The sequence below is a fragment of the Loxodonta africana genome, chromosome 22 (genome assembly GCF_030014295.1).
Source record: "Loxodonta africana isolate mLoxAfr1 chromosome 22, mLoxAfr1.hap2, whole genome shotgun sequence".
Classification (NCBI taxonomy): Eukaryota; Metazoa; Chordata; class Mammalia; order Proboscidea; family Elephantidae; genus Loxodonta; species Loxodonta africana.
In genome coordinates, this window is record NC_087363.1 from 20,218,369 (window position 1) to 20,235,619 (window position 17,251).

General features: G+C 54.2%; 1 protein-coding gene and 1 non-coding gene across 11 annotated transcripts; both read right to left on the reverse strand.

Annotated features, from left to right (window-relative positions):
- Positions 1–1,264: 1,264 nt before the first annotated feature.
- ITIH3 (inter-alpha-trypsin inhibitor heavy chain 3) lies at positions 1,265–14,702 on the reverse strand. Of its 10 annotated transcripts, none has more exons than XM_064274225.1 (22): positions 14,610–14,702; positions 13,439–13,459; positions 12,300–12,466; positions 12,112–12,216; positions 11,712–11,874; positions 11,088–11,201; positions 9,896–10,021; positions 9,499–9,615; positions 9,062–9,230; positions 8,591–8,716; positions 8,189–8,370; positions 7,238–7,423; positions 6,938–7,077; positions 6,040–6,194; positions 5,280–5,288; positions 4,113–4,145; positions 3,838–3,873; positions 3,566–3,679; positions 2,929–3,133; positions 2,044–2,216; positions 1,805–1,916; positions 1,265–1,477 (listed from the first exon to the last, which is right to left on the reverse strand). In XM_064274225.1, exons 1-22 carry the CDS (start codon positions 14,700–14,702, stop codon positions 1,348–1,350), a joined length of 2,676 nt encoding a protein of 891 aa, XP_064130295.1. In that variant the 3' UTR covers positions 1,265–1,347. The 10 variants fall into 10 exon arrangements, with proteins under 10 accessions (XP_064130295.1, XP_064130293.1, XP_064130297.1 ...); XM_064274223.1 differs by having other exon boundaries at positions 2,044–2,261; XM_064274227.1 differs by lacking the exon at positions 13,439–13,459.
- LOC111750635 (U6 spliceosomal RNA) lies at positions 14,321–14,425 on the reverse strand. The gene has a single exon (XR_002785738.1). It is a non-coding gene; the product is annotated as a U6 spliceosomal RNA (small nuclear RNA).
- Positions 14,703–17,251: the final 2,549 nt, after the last annotated feature.

Below are 17,251 nucleotides of genomic sequence, written 5' to 3' on the forward strand. Positions count from 1 at the left end.
TCTGGCTCTGGGGGTCGGGGGGGCTGTCAGTGGGCCCCCAGAGTGGGAGGTAGGACAACTTCCTAGTGAATCATGGCCCGAGCCCACCCCCACTGGCATCCATAGCCCTTCCCAGTCTGATTTCAAACTCCTTCAGCCTTATTGTGTTCCTCTGCCACCAACCACTAACTGCTTCTTTCAGTGGGCACCCTCTGCCCCATATGGCCTTAGAACCTCAGGCAGAGGCAACAGCAGAGGCAAAGAAGCTAGGGCAGGAGGGGGTGTGTTTGCAGAACTGGAAGCAACCTGTGTGTCTAGAACCTAGAAAGTGATGCAGCAGGGGAGGGACAGGGAGACCCAGGAAGGGGCGGTTGCAGTTGTCCAGACAGGAGAGGGTTGTCCAGGCTGGAGAGCTCTCAGAGCCCCTCCTCCAAAAACCTCTCTCTGTCCCCACCCTGAACTCCTTGATGGTGGAGCAGGTGGTTACCAAGATATACGATTAGAGGATCCCAGCATTGCCCAATCCAGCTGAAGGCAAACTTGGGACACCTGTGGGTTACTAAGCTGTGTGCCCCAGATCCTGGCCCAGAGCGGATGTTGTGATTATCTGCTGGATCAATGGGTGGGTGGATGGATAGATGGATGGATGGATGGATGGATGGATGGATGGATGGATGGATGGATGGATGGATGGATGGATGGATGGATGGGTGGGTGTTTGGATGGGTGTTTGGATGGGTGTTTGGATGGGTGTTTGGATGGGCGTTTGGATGGATAGGTTGGTGGATGGATGTATTGTTGGATAGGTAGGTGGATGGATAGATAGATAATTGGAAGGAGGAAGGGATGAATGACATCCCCATCCAGCTGTGAGCTGTATCTTCCCTGGAACACTCCTTGCTTCTGAGTCATAGAAGGACTTTTAGGCCTGAAGGTCCTGATAAGAGCCCCTGAATCATGACTGCTGACTTGTCTTATGACCCTCCTGGACTCTGATATGCATTCAACCCTTCCCGACTACTGGGAGCTCCTTTTCTCTAGAGCCAATTCTTGATTTTTCCTTCCCAAACCATCATACATTTGACACCCTGATGTGCCGCCTCAACCAACCCCGTCTTTCAGTTGCATAGATGGAGAGGACCAGGAAGTTGTCTTTCTACCAGCCATCCCCTCATCTGAGCTGCCTCAGGTCCTAGGTATCCATTCCCTGGAGCAGGGGCCCATATATGGATGCAGAGGCTGGCAGCTGTCTGGTTTTCACCTCAAGCTTTATTGTTCCAGCTCCTCCTGCCACCCCTGCTCTGTGCCCCTATTCTTGACGCTAGTCAACCTGGACTAGCTGTTCTCAGCAGGAGCTGGCATTTTTATTTAGAACAGGCTGGGGATGATGTAGTCGGTGTGGACACCATCAATCAACCCTTCCCCGTTGTTGTGGACAAACCAGCAGACGACCTTTGTGCCGATGCTGGCATCCTTCCTGTAGTCTTTCTGGGAGCCTCTGGGAGAAAGGAGACAGATACTGTTACACAGGGTGGGCAAGATGGCTGCTAATATCATGGATCTAAGGTTAAAAAGAACGTGAAGTTGGCAATTCTGAGAACCCAGAAGTCTTTGGTCAAGAATGAGAGTCACATGATTATTCTTTCTAGGTGGCCAAGTTTGGCCTTTTCCTTAAATAGGAGGGGCTTAAAGGGGACCGAGACCCCAGAGAAAAACAAGGGCACCCTACAGAAGATAAGAGCCCACCAGACAAATATGCCTGCTCAGAGAGGGCTCTTTCCTTTTTCTGTCTTGTTACTGGGCAGGGTCAGAGGAGCCCCCTCACCTGGTGACTGTCAGCTGATGGTTCTTTACCGCCATTGTGGCAATTGGCTTTGTGGGGTCAGGGCCTGGGTGGACGTCAGACACTTTAAAGTCAAAGGGGTGGAAGAATTGTCCTGGGAATAAAAACATTCACGCTGTCAGCCTCTAGCTGGCCTTTCAGGGTTGGTGCAAAGACTGGGTTGTGTATTGGGTACAAGGTACCACATAGCCTGAACAGCCTGCAGCCTGAACAGTCCATACCAAGCAGCCCATGTGTCTGCACTGACATCCGGTGACTGTCCACCACGTAGAAGCCCAGAAAGTCATGGTGGTCAGGATGTTTCTTCCACACCTGGTGCAGGATGACCACAAAGGTAACCCCATCTCCAAAGGATACTGCCATGTTCTTCTTCCTGTTGATTGTCACAGACAGCCTGGGAGAGAAGAGGAGATCAGCAGGTGGCCATGGGGCCCAAGGCCTACAACACTGAACATGTAATTGAAGCATGTCTCACCAGAACCTTCCCTGTACATGGCTCTTAGGAGTGCACAGACTCCAGAAACAACTTTAGGGGTGTGAGAGAGAATATGCCTACACATGTTGTCCAAGCCTTCCACTGAGTGGATCCTTATTCCTCTCTGTAAGCAGAGGAGGAGGCTGTCCTGGGAGTCCAGAGGCCTAGGGTTCAGCCCTAGCTCAGCCAGTAACTTCCTATGTGACCTTGGGCAAGTTCCACTCCCTTTCTGAGCCTCACTGAAGGTAACATTCCTGTGTTGCCCATCAGATTCTGGGGATCTGGAGACAGGGTAGGCTGAGGAGCTTGAGAACTAACTAGTTCAGCCAGAGAAGATGGGAATGGGAATTATCCTTATTATCCAATTGCCAGGTTATTACCTTTCATCTAAGCACCCTTCCCTCAAGGTCAGTCCTACAATCTGTCAAGTTCCAGTTCTGGCTCTGACAGGCCCTGCATTGGAGGCCACCAAGGTCACCCTTCCCAGGTCAGGGGACTGAACTCCAAGACCACCAGTCTCTTCCTGTGATCTCTGTAGGTCTTCTGTCCTGGAATTTATCCAAGTCCCTCAAGAGCCTTTTTAGCCCCTTCTGCTGTAGCACCCCTCAGAGACCTAGTCAAGGGACCTTACCCATCCTGTGTGATTGTGACTGTGTCCAACCAGCTGAAAGTGCTCTGCACAGCCCCATTCCACAGGGTGATCTTCTCTGTTGTCACCTCAATCCGGAGATCCATCAGAGCATTGGCAATCCCCAGTTTTCCAAAGTAAGTCTTCCTGGTCTGGGAGTCAGGGCTGGCTATCTTGTCCCCAGTGATCTGCCCATTAACTGTGAGGCCTGCCAGGGGGACAGGGCAGGGGCAAACCAAGGAGATCATCTGAGTCCAAGCTGCCATTTAGGAACATGGCTTTCCCTTCAGACAGGCCTGCTGAGGGGTAGCAGAGTGAGGGCCCAAGGAGAGAGCAGGACTTTATAGGCCAGCACTGTCTGTCCCTGGACACGCCTGGGCCATGCTGGCTGCTGAGGGCCCACATTGTGGACCTGACCCTTGGCTGGGTCAGGGAGAAAAACTTTTAGAGAAAAGACCCCAGGCCCAGGCTGCCCTTAACTCTAACCATCTCTCCAACACCACTGGCACCTGGGGGACTTCAGGAGACTGTGGCTCTGGGCAGCCCTCCCCCCGCCACCCTCCGCCAGGGAAGGGGTGCGCTGTGCTCATGAAGATGGGTGCATCACTGAGCAGACTGAGGACTAGTCCATGTGGCCCACCTGTGACTGGGTCCTGGATGAGACGCAGCACCGTGCCTGGGTCTTCATCGATGTTGAAGCAAATAGCATCATCTTTCTCTGAAACTTGGATGATGAAGTGGGGGTCCCCGTCCACTGAGGGCACATCAGAGAAGGGGCTGGCTCCAGGTGCCTCTCACTGTACCTGAGGCCTCCCCTTGCCTCTGGGGCCCTGCGGGGTAGACTCCCAGACAAGCAGGAGGTGCTGTGCTCAGGATCCTGTGCTTAGCCCCAGGGTCAGCCAGGGCACTCACCATAGTAGTAGGGTGTTTGCGGAGGCTGGTAGTTGGCTGTGGACACAAATGAGGAGAGGGGCTGAGTTGAACAAGCAGCCCTGAGAAGCACCAGAACCCCCACCCAGTTCCCCCTTCCTGCTCCCAAATGCTCCTGCCCTCCGACCTCTCCTCGAGATACCCAGTTGTCTGTCTGTCCCGGAGAGCTGATTCAGGCAAGACCCTAAAGGTGAACGGGGCAGGGCCAAGCTGCAGGCAGGGGGCAGTGGGAGCTGCGGCAGGCAGCAGATACTCACTCAGATAGGCCAGGGAGGGGGCCACAGACCTGGCTGAAAAGAAGCCAAAGGGCAACCTGAGTGGGGTCCAGGGTTTCCTTCTCCCCAACTCCATGCCTCCTGCCTGTCTGGGAGCCACCAGTCTCCAGGGGGCCCAATGCTGGCAGATTAAGATTTTAGAAATGGGGGGCATGCCCAGGGAACACCTTTACAGGAACGGTGACAATAAGAGTGTACTTTTAATGTTAGGGACAGGGCCTTTTGATGTGGCTAAAATGCAAGCCATGAAAAAAAGCCATCAGCTTTTTCTCATGATTGATGCTCATTGCAGATATCTTCCTCACCCGAAATCCCTGCCTCCCTCCACTAGAGTGTGGTGTGGGTCATTGCTATCTATTGCTCCTTGGAAGTAAAACACCCACCCACCCACACACATGTATACACACACGCATGCACACACGCATACACATGTGCGCACATGCACACACATGCAGCCACACACACACACACCACTGGCTGTACATTTGACAGGACTGCTGTGAGGGGAAAACAGTGACCCAGTCCAAGTGTGCTGCTTGGACGGGACACTCCCTTAGAGACAGAGGCGGAGAAGACACGTAGGGCTGGGAAGGCTCTGCCTGGTGGTGGTTGACTTCGGAGGGTTAAAAAAAAAAAAAAAATTTTATGATGAGAAGGTACAGAGCGCTGTGATTACCACCATGGGCACTGGAGCCAGGCTGCCTAGTCCCTAGTCCCAGCTCTGCCATCTACTGACTGCAGCCTTGAGCAAACTGACTTTACTCCATGCCTCAGTTTCTTCCCTATAAAATGGGGCTCGTAAGAGGACCCCCTTGGAGGGTTCCTGTGGGATTAATTGGGTATAAGTGTCTAGCATCTAGTAAGTTGCTAATTTTTACAAGTCACAGAGCGTTCTTATACTGTCTCCCCTCAGGTAGAGGGAGCCACACTTATTCAACTGATGGGGCCCCCTGACGTGCACAGAGAGGTGGCACCTGCCCCAAGGTCGCTGGTGAGTTGGCAGTAGAACTGGGGCTAGAGCCCAAGTGTCCTGGATGCCTCTCCCTGCATGGGGCATTCCCAGCTTACTTGGAAAGCGCCCCCCCCCCCCCCGCCCTTCTCTCTTGTCTACCTCCCATGATGCCCAGCCAGCCCCAGGCTGAAGCTTACCTTCTGCATCTTTAGGCACAATAGGGAAGGAAAAAGAGAAAAGTGTTAGAAGTTGAAATCCACTAGTGTCCGAGTCAATGAAAGTGATGGGAGCAGCCTGAACAGCGGCTGGAGCTCACTGCAACCCAGCCCCAGGCCACAGACCTCCCCAGCAGCCAGCTGGGCCCCCACCATGTCTACCCTGGAATCGGGAGCTCCTGGCGGCCAGAGGCCTGGCCTGGCCCAGCTCTTGTGCCTCCCATGCCTCCTAACACCACTCCTATGGCCCACCCGTGTCAAGTCATAGTAGGCACTCAGGACTCCCCTGTCAAGTAGGAAGGTCTGGTTGAGCAGGCCTGGTCCCAGGCTCCAGCTCCCAGGGCCTCTTTCTCTCACAATCCCCAGGTACCTGGTAGCCTGCTCTAGGACTGACTTTCAGGCTAGAAATGCTTCTTCTAGTCTAACTAAGCCCTTCCATACTGCAGTCTAACTACCTTTCCTTGAAATGGCTCCTGGGCAGCATGCCCCCCTACAGTCCTGTAGAGACCCAGAGGTTCTTACTCCACACTCCACTGTCCATGCTGACCACCTCACTCTCTCTGCACCACCCTCCCAAGCCCTTGGCCAGTTTTCCTTTGGATGCCACCTGGACCTGGCCCTCTTCAGCATGTCTGGGTCTCTCCAGCCTGGCCCACACCTGGCCACACTTCTCTTCTGGCACCCAGGGTCCGGTGTCCTAGAGGGAGGCCTCCCTGCTCTGGCCTCTACTCTTCCTGCCTACCTTCCCCAGGCTTGTCGGCGATGGCCGTCTGGTCCTCACTGTCCTCGGGCTTGGTCACTACCATGGAGGTCAATGGAGTCACGAAATGGTACTTGAGAGACAGGTCCAGGGCCTGGGCCGTGAGGTTCTCCTTCTCCTCGCCATAGGCATTCTTGCTGTAAGGAGGGGCCAGTGGGGAGGGTCAGCCTGGAGAACAGCTCCCTGCCTGCCTTCCCCTGTCCTGGCTTCCAGACCAGGCTAGGAACCCCATCTCCACCTCCCTACAGTGGCGTCCCCCAGGGCAGAGCCCACAGAAAACACTGGTTCACCAGCTCAGTGGAGCCACGCCCCAGTCCCTCTCCGGGTCTCATTTTTGCCCCCTATCAAACATAAGGGCCTTTTAATGACCACTAACAGCAATCCCTCATGATGGCATCCATGTGCCAGGGGTTTAAAGTCTTATCCCACCTAAACTAAAGGTGTCTTCTCCCCTCTTGAATGGGCTGCAAGCTCTGCCCTCTTGGGGAGCTGGGTCTGAATGCCAGCCTTCAGTTCTGTTTAGGCTCCTGTCACTGCAGGCCCATGCTGATGTGGGAACAGAGTGCTGAGGCCCGCCCTGCTCTTGAGGGGCTCCCAGCTGCTGGCCTTGGCAGCGTTTGCCCACTTGAGCCCTGGGATGACGGACCAGTAGTGGAGCCTTACAGACTGCTCTGCTTCTAAAATATACTTGCTGGGGCTGGGCCAGGAAGAGGGCACAACGGGTGGGACTGGGGGTGGGGTACATTTCCCAGAGTGCAGGGAGTCCTGGTGCTCTTGGCTCCCCCAGAGCATAGGCAGCAGAGGGGCAGGCACAGGCAGGCGCTGGGGCACTACTGGGGCCCCAGGCATGGGCCTGGCAGTGTGAGAGGGAAATGGTCACCGTTTATCCAGCAGCTGCTCAATGGTGAGGTAGGCCCAGAGCCGCTCGATGTAGTTCCCAAAAATGTACTCCTGCTCCTTCAGGGCCTTCTCCATCTCCTTCACATCCACTTCTTCTGTGAAGGTCAGGTCATTGGTGGCCTAGAGCCAGAGGGAGGGAGCAGGGCAGCGGGGAGGGGGTCATGGGCTTGAGTCCTGAAGCCAAGTGGCTCAGGTTCCAGGACTGTCAGCCAGGGGGCAGGAGCCCAGCCATGCACAGCCTTCCCACCCCCAGTACACATCTGGGCCTGGCCCAGCTCACCCCATGGCCCTTCACATCTGCCTTAAAGCTATTCAGGTCCTCATCCAGCAGGCGTCCAGCCACCACGATCTCAGAGCCGTCATAGAAGTGCTGGTAGCTGTTCTGGGTGAGGTCCAGGATGGCGTTCTCAGGGTAGTCCACCTCCACGTTGGTAAGCAGTGGGTTGGCCACTTCCTCGTAAAAGCCCTGGGGTCCAGAAATGGGACTTGGTCACCTCAGGCCACCAGGGCAGGTATGGAGAAGACAGGGACAGGCAGGCTCCCACTGATGCTGCTGTGGGCCGGGGAGTCTGCCAATCTCTACCTGGGGTGGGGGCTCCCACAAACCAAAAGACCACGTAGAAGTGAAAATCAGGAGCCCTGGAGGACTCATTGCTCATCAGAGATTCAAATGTAGTTAGATGGCCTGTATTCGATCCGGCAGTTCTATGGAGGAAACGGTTCTGTTCTGTGTAGTCTGAGAACAAAATCAGGTCATGATAGATGAAGAAGAGGTCGCCAGAGTCACTTTTCGTCCGAATAATGGATTGACTTACAAAACAGCATCACCCTCGAGTACTGTGCGCCCTTAAATAATTGACTATATGAGACCAAATGGTCAACATTTACCCTAAAACAAAGATGAGAAGCTAAGGAGGGGCAGGGAAACTGAATTAATGGAAACAGAGCAAACAGAATGAAAACAATGAGTGTTGACACTTTATGAAAAATGTTACCAATTTCATGGAACAATTTGTATAAAAATTGTTAAATGGAAACCTAGTTTGCTGTGTAAACTTTCACCTAAAACATAGTAAAATATTTAAAAAAAAAAAAAAAAGAAGAGGTAGCCAGAGGCAGATTTCAACCCAAGAGGAAGCTCTTTCTAATAACTGAAATTGTCACACCAGAAACAGCTGCCGGGGGTGGTGGTGAGCTCTTCGTTCCTGGAGGTGTGCAAGACAAGTTGTACCTGCAACTGCAAGTCGGCATCGGAATCCTCATAAATGCGCCGGGCAAGCCCATGGTTCTCCAGGGCCATACTCTCCAGGAAGTTGTAATTCAGATTATTGCCAAAGCCCAAGTTATACAAGGGGAACTTGCCGCTGATGGCATTCCGCACGTTTTCTTGGATCTTTTCAGGTCTGCTTTCACCTGCGGGAGAAGGCGTGTTCGCGCTCCAGCCACAGCCCTGATAGGCGCAGAGTTGCTGGAGCCCTAACCAGGAGCCCTTGTCAGGGCAGACGATGGGGAGCCCCAGCAGGGGCTGGGAGGCCATGGGAGACCCAGGAAGGGCCACCCAAGGTCTCGCAGTGAGCAGGCCACAGAGCCAGGAGTAGCATACACTCTCACCTGCCACACCTGCCACTCTCACCTACATTGGCGTCCCCATCGGTCAGCATTATGACGATGGAAGTGCTTCTCTCTGGGATCTTATGCTCTTCCCGGGCCTTGTTCAGCATACTGATGGCCCTCAGCAGCCCGTCATTTATGTTGGTCACTAGGACACAGACAGACAGACGGCACCATGGGAGAGTCCTCAGGGTGCCAGGGTGCAAGGATGCTGGAGTGGGGGCAGTCGGGAAATCAGTCCTTTGGGGGCCTTATCTTTGTGGGACTAGTGGAGCACCAGGACGATGGGTTAGGAACAGAGGGAATATTTCCCTAGACCCACAGGAGACACCCGGAAGTCCTCCTTCAAGCCTGAGGACCCTCACCCCTGCCTCTACCCCCAGCCAGTGTCTGCAGACCAAGAGTCTCTGCCCCCAGGCAAGAGGGAGACAGGCTGCTCAGGGCAGAGAGAGAAGCCAGCAGGACACTTGTCTGCTCCCCTTCCTGCTCTTACTTCCACCACTGTGAATGTTTCTCACAAACGCTCTGGCCTCCTGGAGGTTCTCGGGAGTGGCTTGGACTAAGCTGTCTTTCCAGGTGGTCACATCACTACTGAACAGGATGAAATTCAGGTAGTCATTCTCCTTCACATCCCCCAGGATTCTGAGGAGGGCCTCCCTTGTCTGGGAAAGAGAGAGATAGCAGACAAGAAGCTGGGAGAGCTCAACTGAGTGACATCTCCTCCCAGCCCGAGGTGGGGAGCCCGGCGGTGCCATCTGTACCACTGACCCAGGCCTCAGCCTCTCACAAAAGAGGGCAGATGCTTTGTGAGTTAAAGATCTTGTCTCCCTTCCTACTCTTTCAGCAGAAATATCAGCTTTTTTCCACTTTAAAGAAAAAAAAAACAACTTTTCCTCTGTTCCCTTCTGCCACTTGCACCCAGAAGAGCACCTGCTGTATTTTCCGGCCGGTCATGGAGCCGCTGATATCAATCACAAAGACCACATTCTTAGGCACGGCTGGAAGGCCTTGAGGTGCAAAGAAGTGCACAAAATAGCCATTGACTATCTGGAAAGATGAGAGGGAGATTGGAGGCCATGGCGACATCACCTTGACTACTCTTGCAAATAGAAGCCAGACATTTACCAGCCCAAGAAAAAGATGTTCCTTGTCCACCCTCCATGGGGTGCCACACAGAGGCTCTGGACTGTCTGCTGTCCCACGTCTTACAGGATAGCTCAGCTAGAGCTGAGGGTCAAGGGCGATGGGACTAGGTGAAGCTGCACCCCTCCCCACACCAGCCCTCACCTCGCCATGATGGTAAATTTACCAGCCCTACACCAGGTACCTGTACATTGGCTGGAGACTCTCGGTTCACGTCGTAGGTGATGGTGAAATCCCCGTTGAGAAGGGAATCTGTACAGGTTGGGCATGAACGCTGTTGCTCTAAGCTGGGCTTGAAGGACACACGGCCCTGAGGGAGGGAGCGAGGCAGATGGCTTTGTTTAGCTTGGCCAGAGCCCTGTCCACTGGCAGACCCATCCCGGGGCATATGAGGACTATGCCTCATAGAGGGGCGCTCTCAGGTGGGCAGCAACTGGCAAGAGCTGGAGGCATGGGTAGTCCTGCCCAACATTTGGCTTGGTCTCTGGCTCCCTGGACCCAGTGGACACTGCTGTTCACCACTCTCCAGCCTTCCTGAACACCTCTCTTGGAAATCAGGGGCTCCTTGAAGGGCAGGAGCCTCGTCTGGTTCACCCTTTTATCTCCTCCTTTTCACTGGCCCCACAAGTCCTGTAGTTCATCCTATGTCAGAGCTCAGCACTGAGAAGCCACCTAGGGAAGGGAGCTTTGCATCCTAACAAAGGAACCCCATGTTGGGTGGTATTGCATGTTTGATGTTGGAGTGCCGGTACCAAGAGGAGGGGGAGGGGGTGGCGGAGGATGGCAGAGGCAGAGAGGAGTGCCTGGGGCAAGGGCACTGCCCTGCAGAAACCAAGCAACTCTCTGAGTGTGTGCTCCTTGGGCCTTGCTCTGCAAGCCCAGAATGACCAAGGTTTGTTGTTTGTGTAATGCTTCTATAAACATTTATTCATCTGGCACTCACTGCCAGCAAAGATCCTGGAATAGCTGGGGGCTTTGGGGATTGGAGTCAAAACTGCCCAGCATCAAGAATGAAGTCCTCTTCAACCCTTCACCTCTCAGTGTCAATCAGAAGAGCTAAGCGACTGTTTCTGGCCTCAGTTCCCACCTCCCTAGATGAAATGAGACCAAGCTTTAGAGATGGTTCCCCCTGTCCCCACCAGTGCAGGTGAGACCCCAATTCCTCAGGCAGGTCATTGTCAGCAGCCCCCTGCCTTTAGCGTCTCCTCTTCAATCCAGGAGAGAGGTGATGGTTGCAGGTTTATTTCTATCACTCCCCACCCCACAAACACACACATACACACTTGCAACAGTTAAGCTCTGGGGTGCAGGCTTGTCTTACTGGGGTCAACGTTTCTGTCCCCTGGCCCCCTAGACCCGAAAGGGATCTATGTCACCTTTTTCCCTGAGAAGGACTTGGTGAGGGCACTGCCCAGAAGGTCATTGGTGATGAAGGAGGCCTCAGCGTCCAGCATGCTGATGCCCTGGGGCTCAAAGATGTCTGCCTCAATCTGAAACAGCCAAAAGGAGTTGGGTTCAGTGACAGTGCAGGGTCCAGCCTCTAGGACAAAGCTGTGAGGACCAAGCCTGGTGTCTCCTACCAGAGAAATGACCATAGGGGCTTGTGGAAGGTATTCTGACCCCAAAATGTGTTCATCACCTGCCATCTAGTGCGCAAAATTCCACCACTAAAGTGTTTCCTTTGGCTTTCAGCTTTTATGTAAGTAAAACGCCCACATACTCAGGAGTATTACAGAGACACTTCGTGATGTTGTGACGTTGCCCCAAGGGCCCAGCACCAAACCTGGGTCTACCAGATCCAGCCCAGCCTCTCTCCTTGGCTCCCAGCTGCTGTGGCTGGAACCACTGTGAGTCCCCCAAGCTGCCTCAGCCAAGTGGTGGGGCCCTGACTTTTGCATTCTTGACCCTGTTCTGAGTTTATCCCAATGGACTCTTCTCCATACCTCCCTGCCGTTTCAGCCCCCCTGAGTCCTACAGGGAATGCAGAAGTGATTGATTACCTCAAAGTGCTTGACCAGTTGCTTGGGCTGGACCTTGAGGTACATCTCGTACTTGCCCTTGTGTCTCTTCAGCAGCTCCTCGTAGGTTAACTCAAAGGTAACCTTACTGCCCGCAGCCAGGTTGACTGAAACTGTGAATTTCTCCAGCTTCCTGCCAGAGGCCCTGAATCGGGGTGTAAGACAGTGACTGCCCTACAGCCTGCAGAAGCCCACCCTTCCTGGACCCTAGATTCAGGTCCCGCCTAACCTCTCTGAGCCTCAGTTGCCTCAACTTCAAAATGGGATAATGTAAGAAATACTGGCACATTTTGCTACAATGATAATGGTAATAATAGCTGTTGTTGCTTACATCTTTGAGGACCTGTGCAACCCAGCTGTTCTCTCCAAGGCCTAGACTTACTTGACCAAACCAGCTGTCTTGCCCTGGGACACGGCCTTTTCATACTGCTTCTTGGCGACTTCCTTCTCTTTGACATTCCCAGGGTAGGTAACACCATCAATGGTCCTGTAAGGAAAGAGCATTGTGGGATCACACAGGGCCAGACCTCCCTCCCCAAGCCCAGAACCAGCAGCCATGGTGACCCTCACAAGGTGAAGTTGGTGATGAAGGCTGTCTTGGGCAGCTCCACGTCAAAGGAAACCTCCTTGGCCTTTTCTGCGCGGTTAACGGCCCTTGTGGTGACGACATTGTGAGCAAAGCGAGACGTCACCGTGCAGCTGATCTTGGTGCTGTAGACTTCGATGCCATCGACCACCTTCGGGAGAGGTGGATGGTGGTCACCACGGAACTAGGTCTTTAGCCTGGCCACACCCCTCACACACTGCCCTGTGCAGGTTCTAAAGCCCCTCCATTCTCCCAGTCGCCCAAGTCAGAAGCCTGGGTGGTTTCCTCAGCCTTACAGACAACGGATGATTTTTCTGCTCCTTTACTTTGTAACTTGCTTTCACGCAGCTTTAGCCAGTGAGAGGGCGCCTAAAAACCCCAACTGGACCCTGTCCCCCTCCTGCTTACAGCCCTCCTGGGGCTCCCCATCACCCTCAGGACAGAGTTCCCACTCTTTGCCACGCTCCAAGATTCTTGGGTGAGTCCTGTCTCCCTAGCTCATCCCCCGCTCCAGCCCCACCCACCCCTTGTAAACTGCTTTCAGCCTTTTACACCTGGAGCACCTCCTGGCTCCTCTGCTCATCTTTCATGCCTCAGCTTCAAATCACATTCCTAGAGTCTACCCTCCCTCTGCCCCCTGTATCCTGTGTCACTTGATAATTGCCAGATCCTGTCACCCAAACAGGCCCTTATCTCCTGTAGGAAATGAGTGCTTTGGGGAGGGCCTTAGTGGCCCCAGAGACCCTCCTTCCAATAGGGCAGTGGATCAAGGGAGGCTCTGGGGAGACATCTGGGTTAAACATGGATATAAAGAGGGTGTGATGGGACCACTTCACTGTATGTCCCCAGCCCCAAGTACAGGCCTAGGTGCCAGCAAGTGCCCGGTAAATGGAAGGAAGAGATGACGGTGGAAGGGCTGCCCCGCGAGGTCCCAGCAGGCATAGTTCTATGGCTCTTTTTCATGGGGGTCTTGCATCTTGTGAGGTCTGCCAGGGCAGGGTGCTGTGAGCTGTCAGCCAGCTTCAAGGGACCTACTGGTGTGTGTCCCTCACCTTCAGCTGTTGGGCAACCAGCTCCGTTTTGCCCCGCCCCACCCTGTTCTTTCCCTGGTGAAAGTTCTCACCCCTTCCGGGAGGCTCCGTTTCTGCAAAAACAGACAAACACAAGGCTCAGGCTGAGGCCAAGGCCACCATAGCCTGGGAGCTGCTCTGGGCCAGGGCCAGTGCTCATCTGTGCCCAGTCCACACACACACGTTGGTGGGTCTTCAGACACAGGATCTCCCAGAGCCACAAGTCTGAGCAGGGAGGGCTCTGGGTAGATGGGGAAACTGAGGCTTAGATGGGGGTATGGCCCCTGGTTACCCGGGGAGAAGGGCAAAAAGAACTGGATCCCAGATTTCCTCCCCGCCCCCCCGCCCCCACAGCCCCACAGACCCCAGCTCATCCTGCCTTCCCCTGGACATCAGGAACCTGAGGCCTCCTCCCAGAACCCATCCCTACCCCCCACTGCACCCCACGGGGCTCAACTCAGCCTTCTGTAGAGGCTTCTGTAGTTGTCTAAGCCTTGGACCTTCAGAACCCCTCTGTGAGGTAAACAGTTCATGGTGCATTGCCCCATTTGGCAGGTGGGGAAACTGAGGCTAGGGAGTTAGGGATTTTTTTTTCCCCTAGGTTCATGCTATTTTTATTCTTCAGAGTCAGTCCTTTTTTTTTTTTTAATTGTGGTAAATGTATAGGCAACAAAGCGTTGGCCCTTTCAACAATCTTTATAGGTACGATTCGGTGACATTATGTTCATCAAGTTGTTCAGCCATCACCCCTAACCAACCCATTGCCGTCGAGTCGATTCCAACTTATAGCGACCCTACAGGACAGAGTAGAACTGCCCCATAGAGTTCCCAAGGAGCGCCTGGTGGATTCAAACTGCTGACCTTTTGGTTAGCAGCCATAGCACTTAACCACTACGCCACCAGGGTTTCCCCACCCCTAACCATTCCCAAATTAAAGACCATGGGAACGCTTAACGAATTTGAGTATCATCCTTCCGCAGAGACCATGCTAACGTTCTCTATATCATTGCAGTTTTAGTACATGTGCTGTCAAAACGCACTCCCAGGGAGTTTGAAGAGCTGTGCCCAGGCTTAAACTGCAGTTATCACCTGTCCTCCCAAATGCCCAATACTGTCCCCTGTTGTTTAACACCCAGCCATCTGCCCTCTCCTGGCCCCACTTAGTGGACTTCCCTGCATAGTGTCCTCTGCCAGACCCAGATGCTGAAGAGTGGGCAGACTCACCCCGACTGGCCGGAAGGGGCTCCTCGGGAAGCCAGAGGCCACCAGGCCAGAGAACAGGACCAGGATGAGGCAGGACCACAGAGCAGGTGCCATTGCTGAGCTTGCTGGCCTGGCTCGAGCTCCTTATATGAGAGAGACTGGAGTTTCCCACGTGGGGTCAGTGACCCACAGTCTGGATGGGCGGCCCCTCTGGGAAGCTGGGGCGTGGGCGGAATAATGGCCAGTGCCCTATGACCTGGATCTGCCTGTACAAAGGGGACCCCGAGAGTATCATCAACAGTGTTGAGACTTCACTCCTGATGGGCTGGAGGACATGGAGTACCCTGGGAAAACAGAAGCTGTGCTTGGGCAAACGGGCCCAGGGTCTCCCTTGGTGGGGGAGATAGTGACAGGACAGAGTCGCATTTGGAGCCAACAGCTCTCAGTATCACTGCCTTCTACTGCACCACCGACTCGGCCTCTGGTCTGGCCACCTGGGTCAGCCCCTCCTGTCTCAAGTCAGCCCAGCAGAAAACTAGACCCATTACCTAAGCACGACTCTTCCCGCTGAGCCCCTGGCTCACTACCCTTCTACGGCTCCCTAACCGCAGGAAAAGGACACAGTGCAAGTCCTGTGGTCCAGCTCACTCTGACATCTGGCTCCAACTTGCTTTTCTGAACCCACTTCCCTTCCACCAGCATGCCCTCCCCTTCTCTGCACAGCCAGCTCAGCGCCCCTCCTCTCGAAGCCTTACTCCCTCGTCCCCTAGCCAACATAGGGCAGCCACGTTCCTCTCCAGTGCCCTGAGGATCTGCTCTGTCCTTACTTATGTTGAAGTTTGCGCATTTGGGTGTGATTGTCCCCTCCAGGCCCTAAGCTCCTGGAGGGCCGAGCCATGTCACACTCACCTTGTGCTCCCAGAGCTCAGCCAGGGGCTTGGCTGTTCTTATCGCTCAGGGATCTTCCCCCTAAAACCCTCCGGTGAGGCTGGGGCTCCAGACACCAGTATAATGGGTGCTTCAGGGGCAACGCCTGATCCCCTCCAATGAGTTAGGGACCTCCTGGGTCACACCAGGGCCCTGCCAGCCCCTTGCCCCTTCAAGGAGGTCTACCACATGGCTGCCATACCCAAGGCTTCTCTGTGCAAAGCTGACCTAGTGACCATCCCTTTCTGCCCACTACTGAACAGAGTAAATGAGGACGCCTGGGCCCAGGACAGTTATTTGTGGGCTGTGCCACAGCCTTGGCTGAAAGCTCTGGGCCTCTGACTGTGAGATGCACAGAGAGAGCTGGTTTCTGGGAGTGTAGAAACAGCGCGAGAGAAGACAGAAAGCAGGCGTCATGAGGCAGTAGAAGCAGCATGGCAGAGCAAGGAAAGTGTGGACTAGTTACTGAAAGTGGCAGGAGAAGCAATGACAGAAAGGTGCCAAGTCAACCAAATGATGGTGAACTGACAAGATGCAGCTGGTGAGGAGCGCAGGACTTTGTGCTTGAGGCCTGGCTGGGTGGTGCCTGTTTTCCTAAGGCTTCCCGAATCCTTACCAAACCCACTGCCAGTGGGCACCAAACTCAGGGCTGACTGAGACCAAACCCAGCACGTGCCAACACTGGGTTCGGGGAGAAGACCCTCCTCGGAGCTGTGCTGCCCTGGCCCTGCAGTCTGGGCCTCGTGCATCCTGGCTCCTGAGATGTCTCATTCATCATGTGTAATTGCCAGAGCCTGTGGTCCCTGATCCAGGTCATTGCCCACTGGCTCTTCCCCATGGCCCTGTAGCTGCCTGCGGAACTTCCCCGGCTGCTTTCCCCTAGGCCACCCCTTCATCCCCAATGCTTGGGGCTGTAGGGGAGGAACAACTTAAAATAAGCATCCTGAGGCTGCTGAAGAGGCCTCTGAGAGATGGCTGGGACATGGAGGGGGCCAAAGACGTCTTGTGGAATGTAGAATTTGGTGGAATCTAAAGAGATCTTCAGGTTCACCCCTATTTCCCCAATTGGACAGTGCCTCACCCAGGGTGACCCAGCCTGCCTGCAGCACACGCTGTTCCTTGAGAAGCCCAGGATTCCCCAGAAGCCAGTGTGCCTCTGGAACTCCACTGGCTGCCCCACCGACTGCCCCGAGGGGCTCTGCATTACCCCCAGCCTCGGGCGTTAAAGCTCAGCACTTGTGTTACTGATCTGGGTGCTCAGAGCCAGTCCTTGTATCTGAGCCCTTGAAGACCTCATTTGCAGTGGTAGCTGGACAGAAGGCAGCACAGAAAAAGCAGAAGCCCTTTGGAAAGGAATGGTGGAGGCCCTGTCACCCTCATCTGAAGGGCCAATGGCTCTCCAAATTGCATGTTCATCCCTGCACTTGTGACACTGCATTTTAACTGTGACACCAGGAAAGGAGTCCTGATGGTATAACGTCAGGCATTTGTGTGAGGAGAGAGGGGTGCTGCTTCTGGCCCCCTGAAATCACAGCTTCTGGGCTGCAGCTTTTTCTGCCTTTGGGAAATACCAGCCCTGTTGCCAGAGGTTGCAAAGCCCTAGCAGGGAAATCAGGCTGAGGGTAGAGGCTGGGAACCACTTCCTGAGGCCTTGAGCCAAGTGGGTGCACCCTCCAGTCCTGCAACTCCAAGTCCATGTATAAATATTTCTTTCTTATATTCATTTTAAGTGATGT

What these genes read in the sequence shown, in the direction of transcription:
- ITIH3 (XM_064274223.1), bottom strand. Translation starts at nt 14,702, where the DNA reads ATGGCACCTGCTCTGTGGTCCTGCCTCATCCTGGTCCTGTTCTCTGGC. An exon ending in AACTGGTCAAGCACTTTGAG is followed by an intron (nt 11,202 to 11,711) that starts GTAATCAATCAC and finishes TGGCTGTTTCAG; the next exon opens with ATTGAGGCAGACATCTTTGA. An exon ending in AGTCCTTCTCAGGGAAAAAG is followed by an intron (nt 10,022 to 11,087) that starts GTGACATAGATC and finishes TCCCTCCCTCAG; the next exon opens with GGCCGTGTGTCCTTCAAGCC.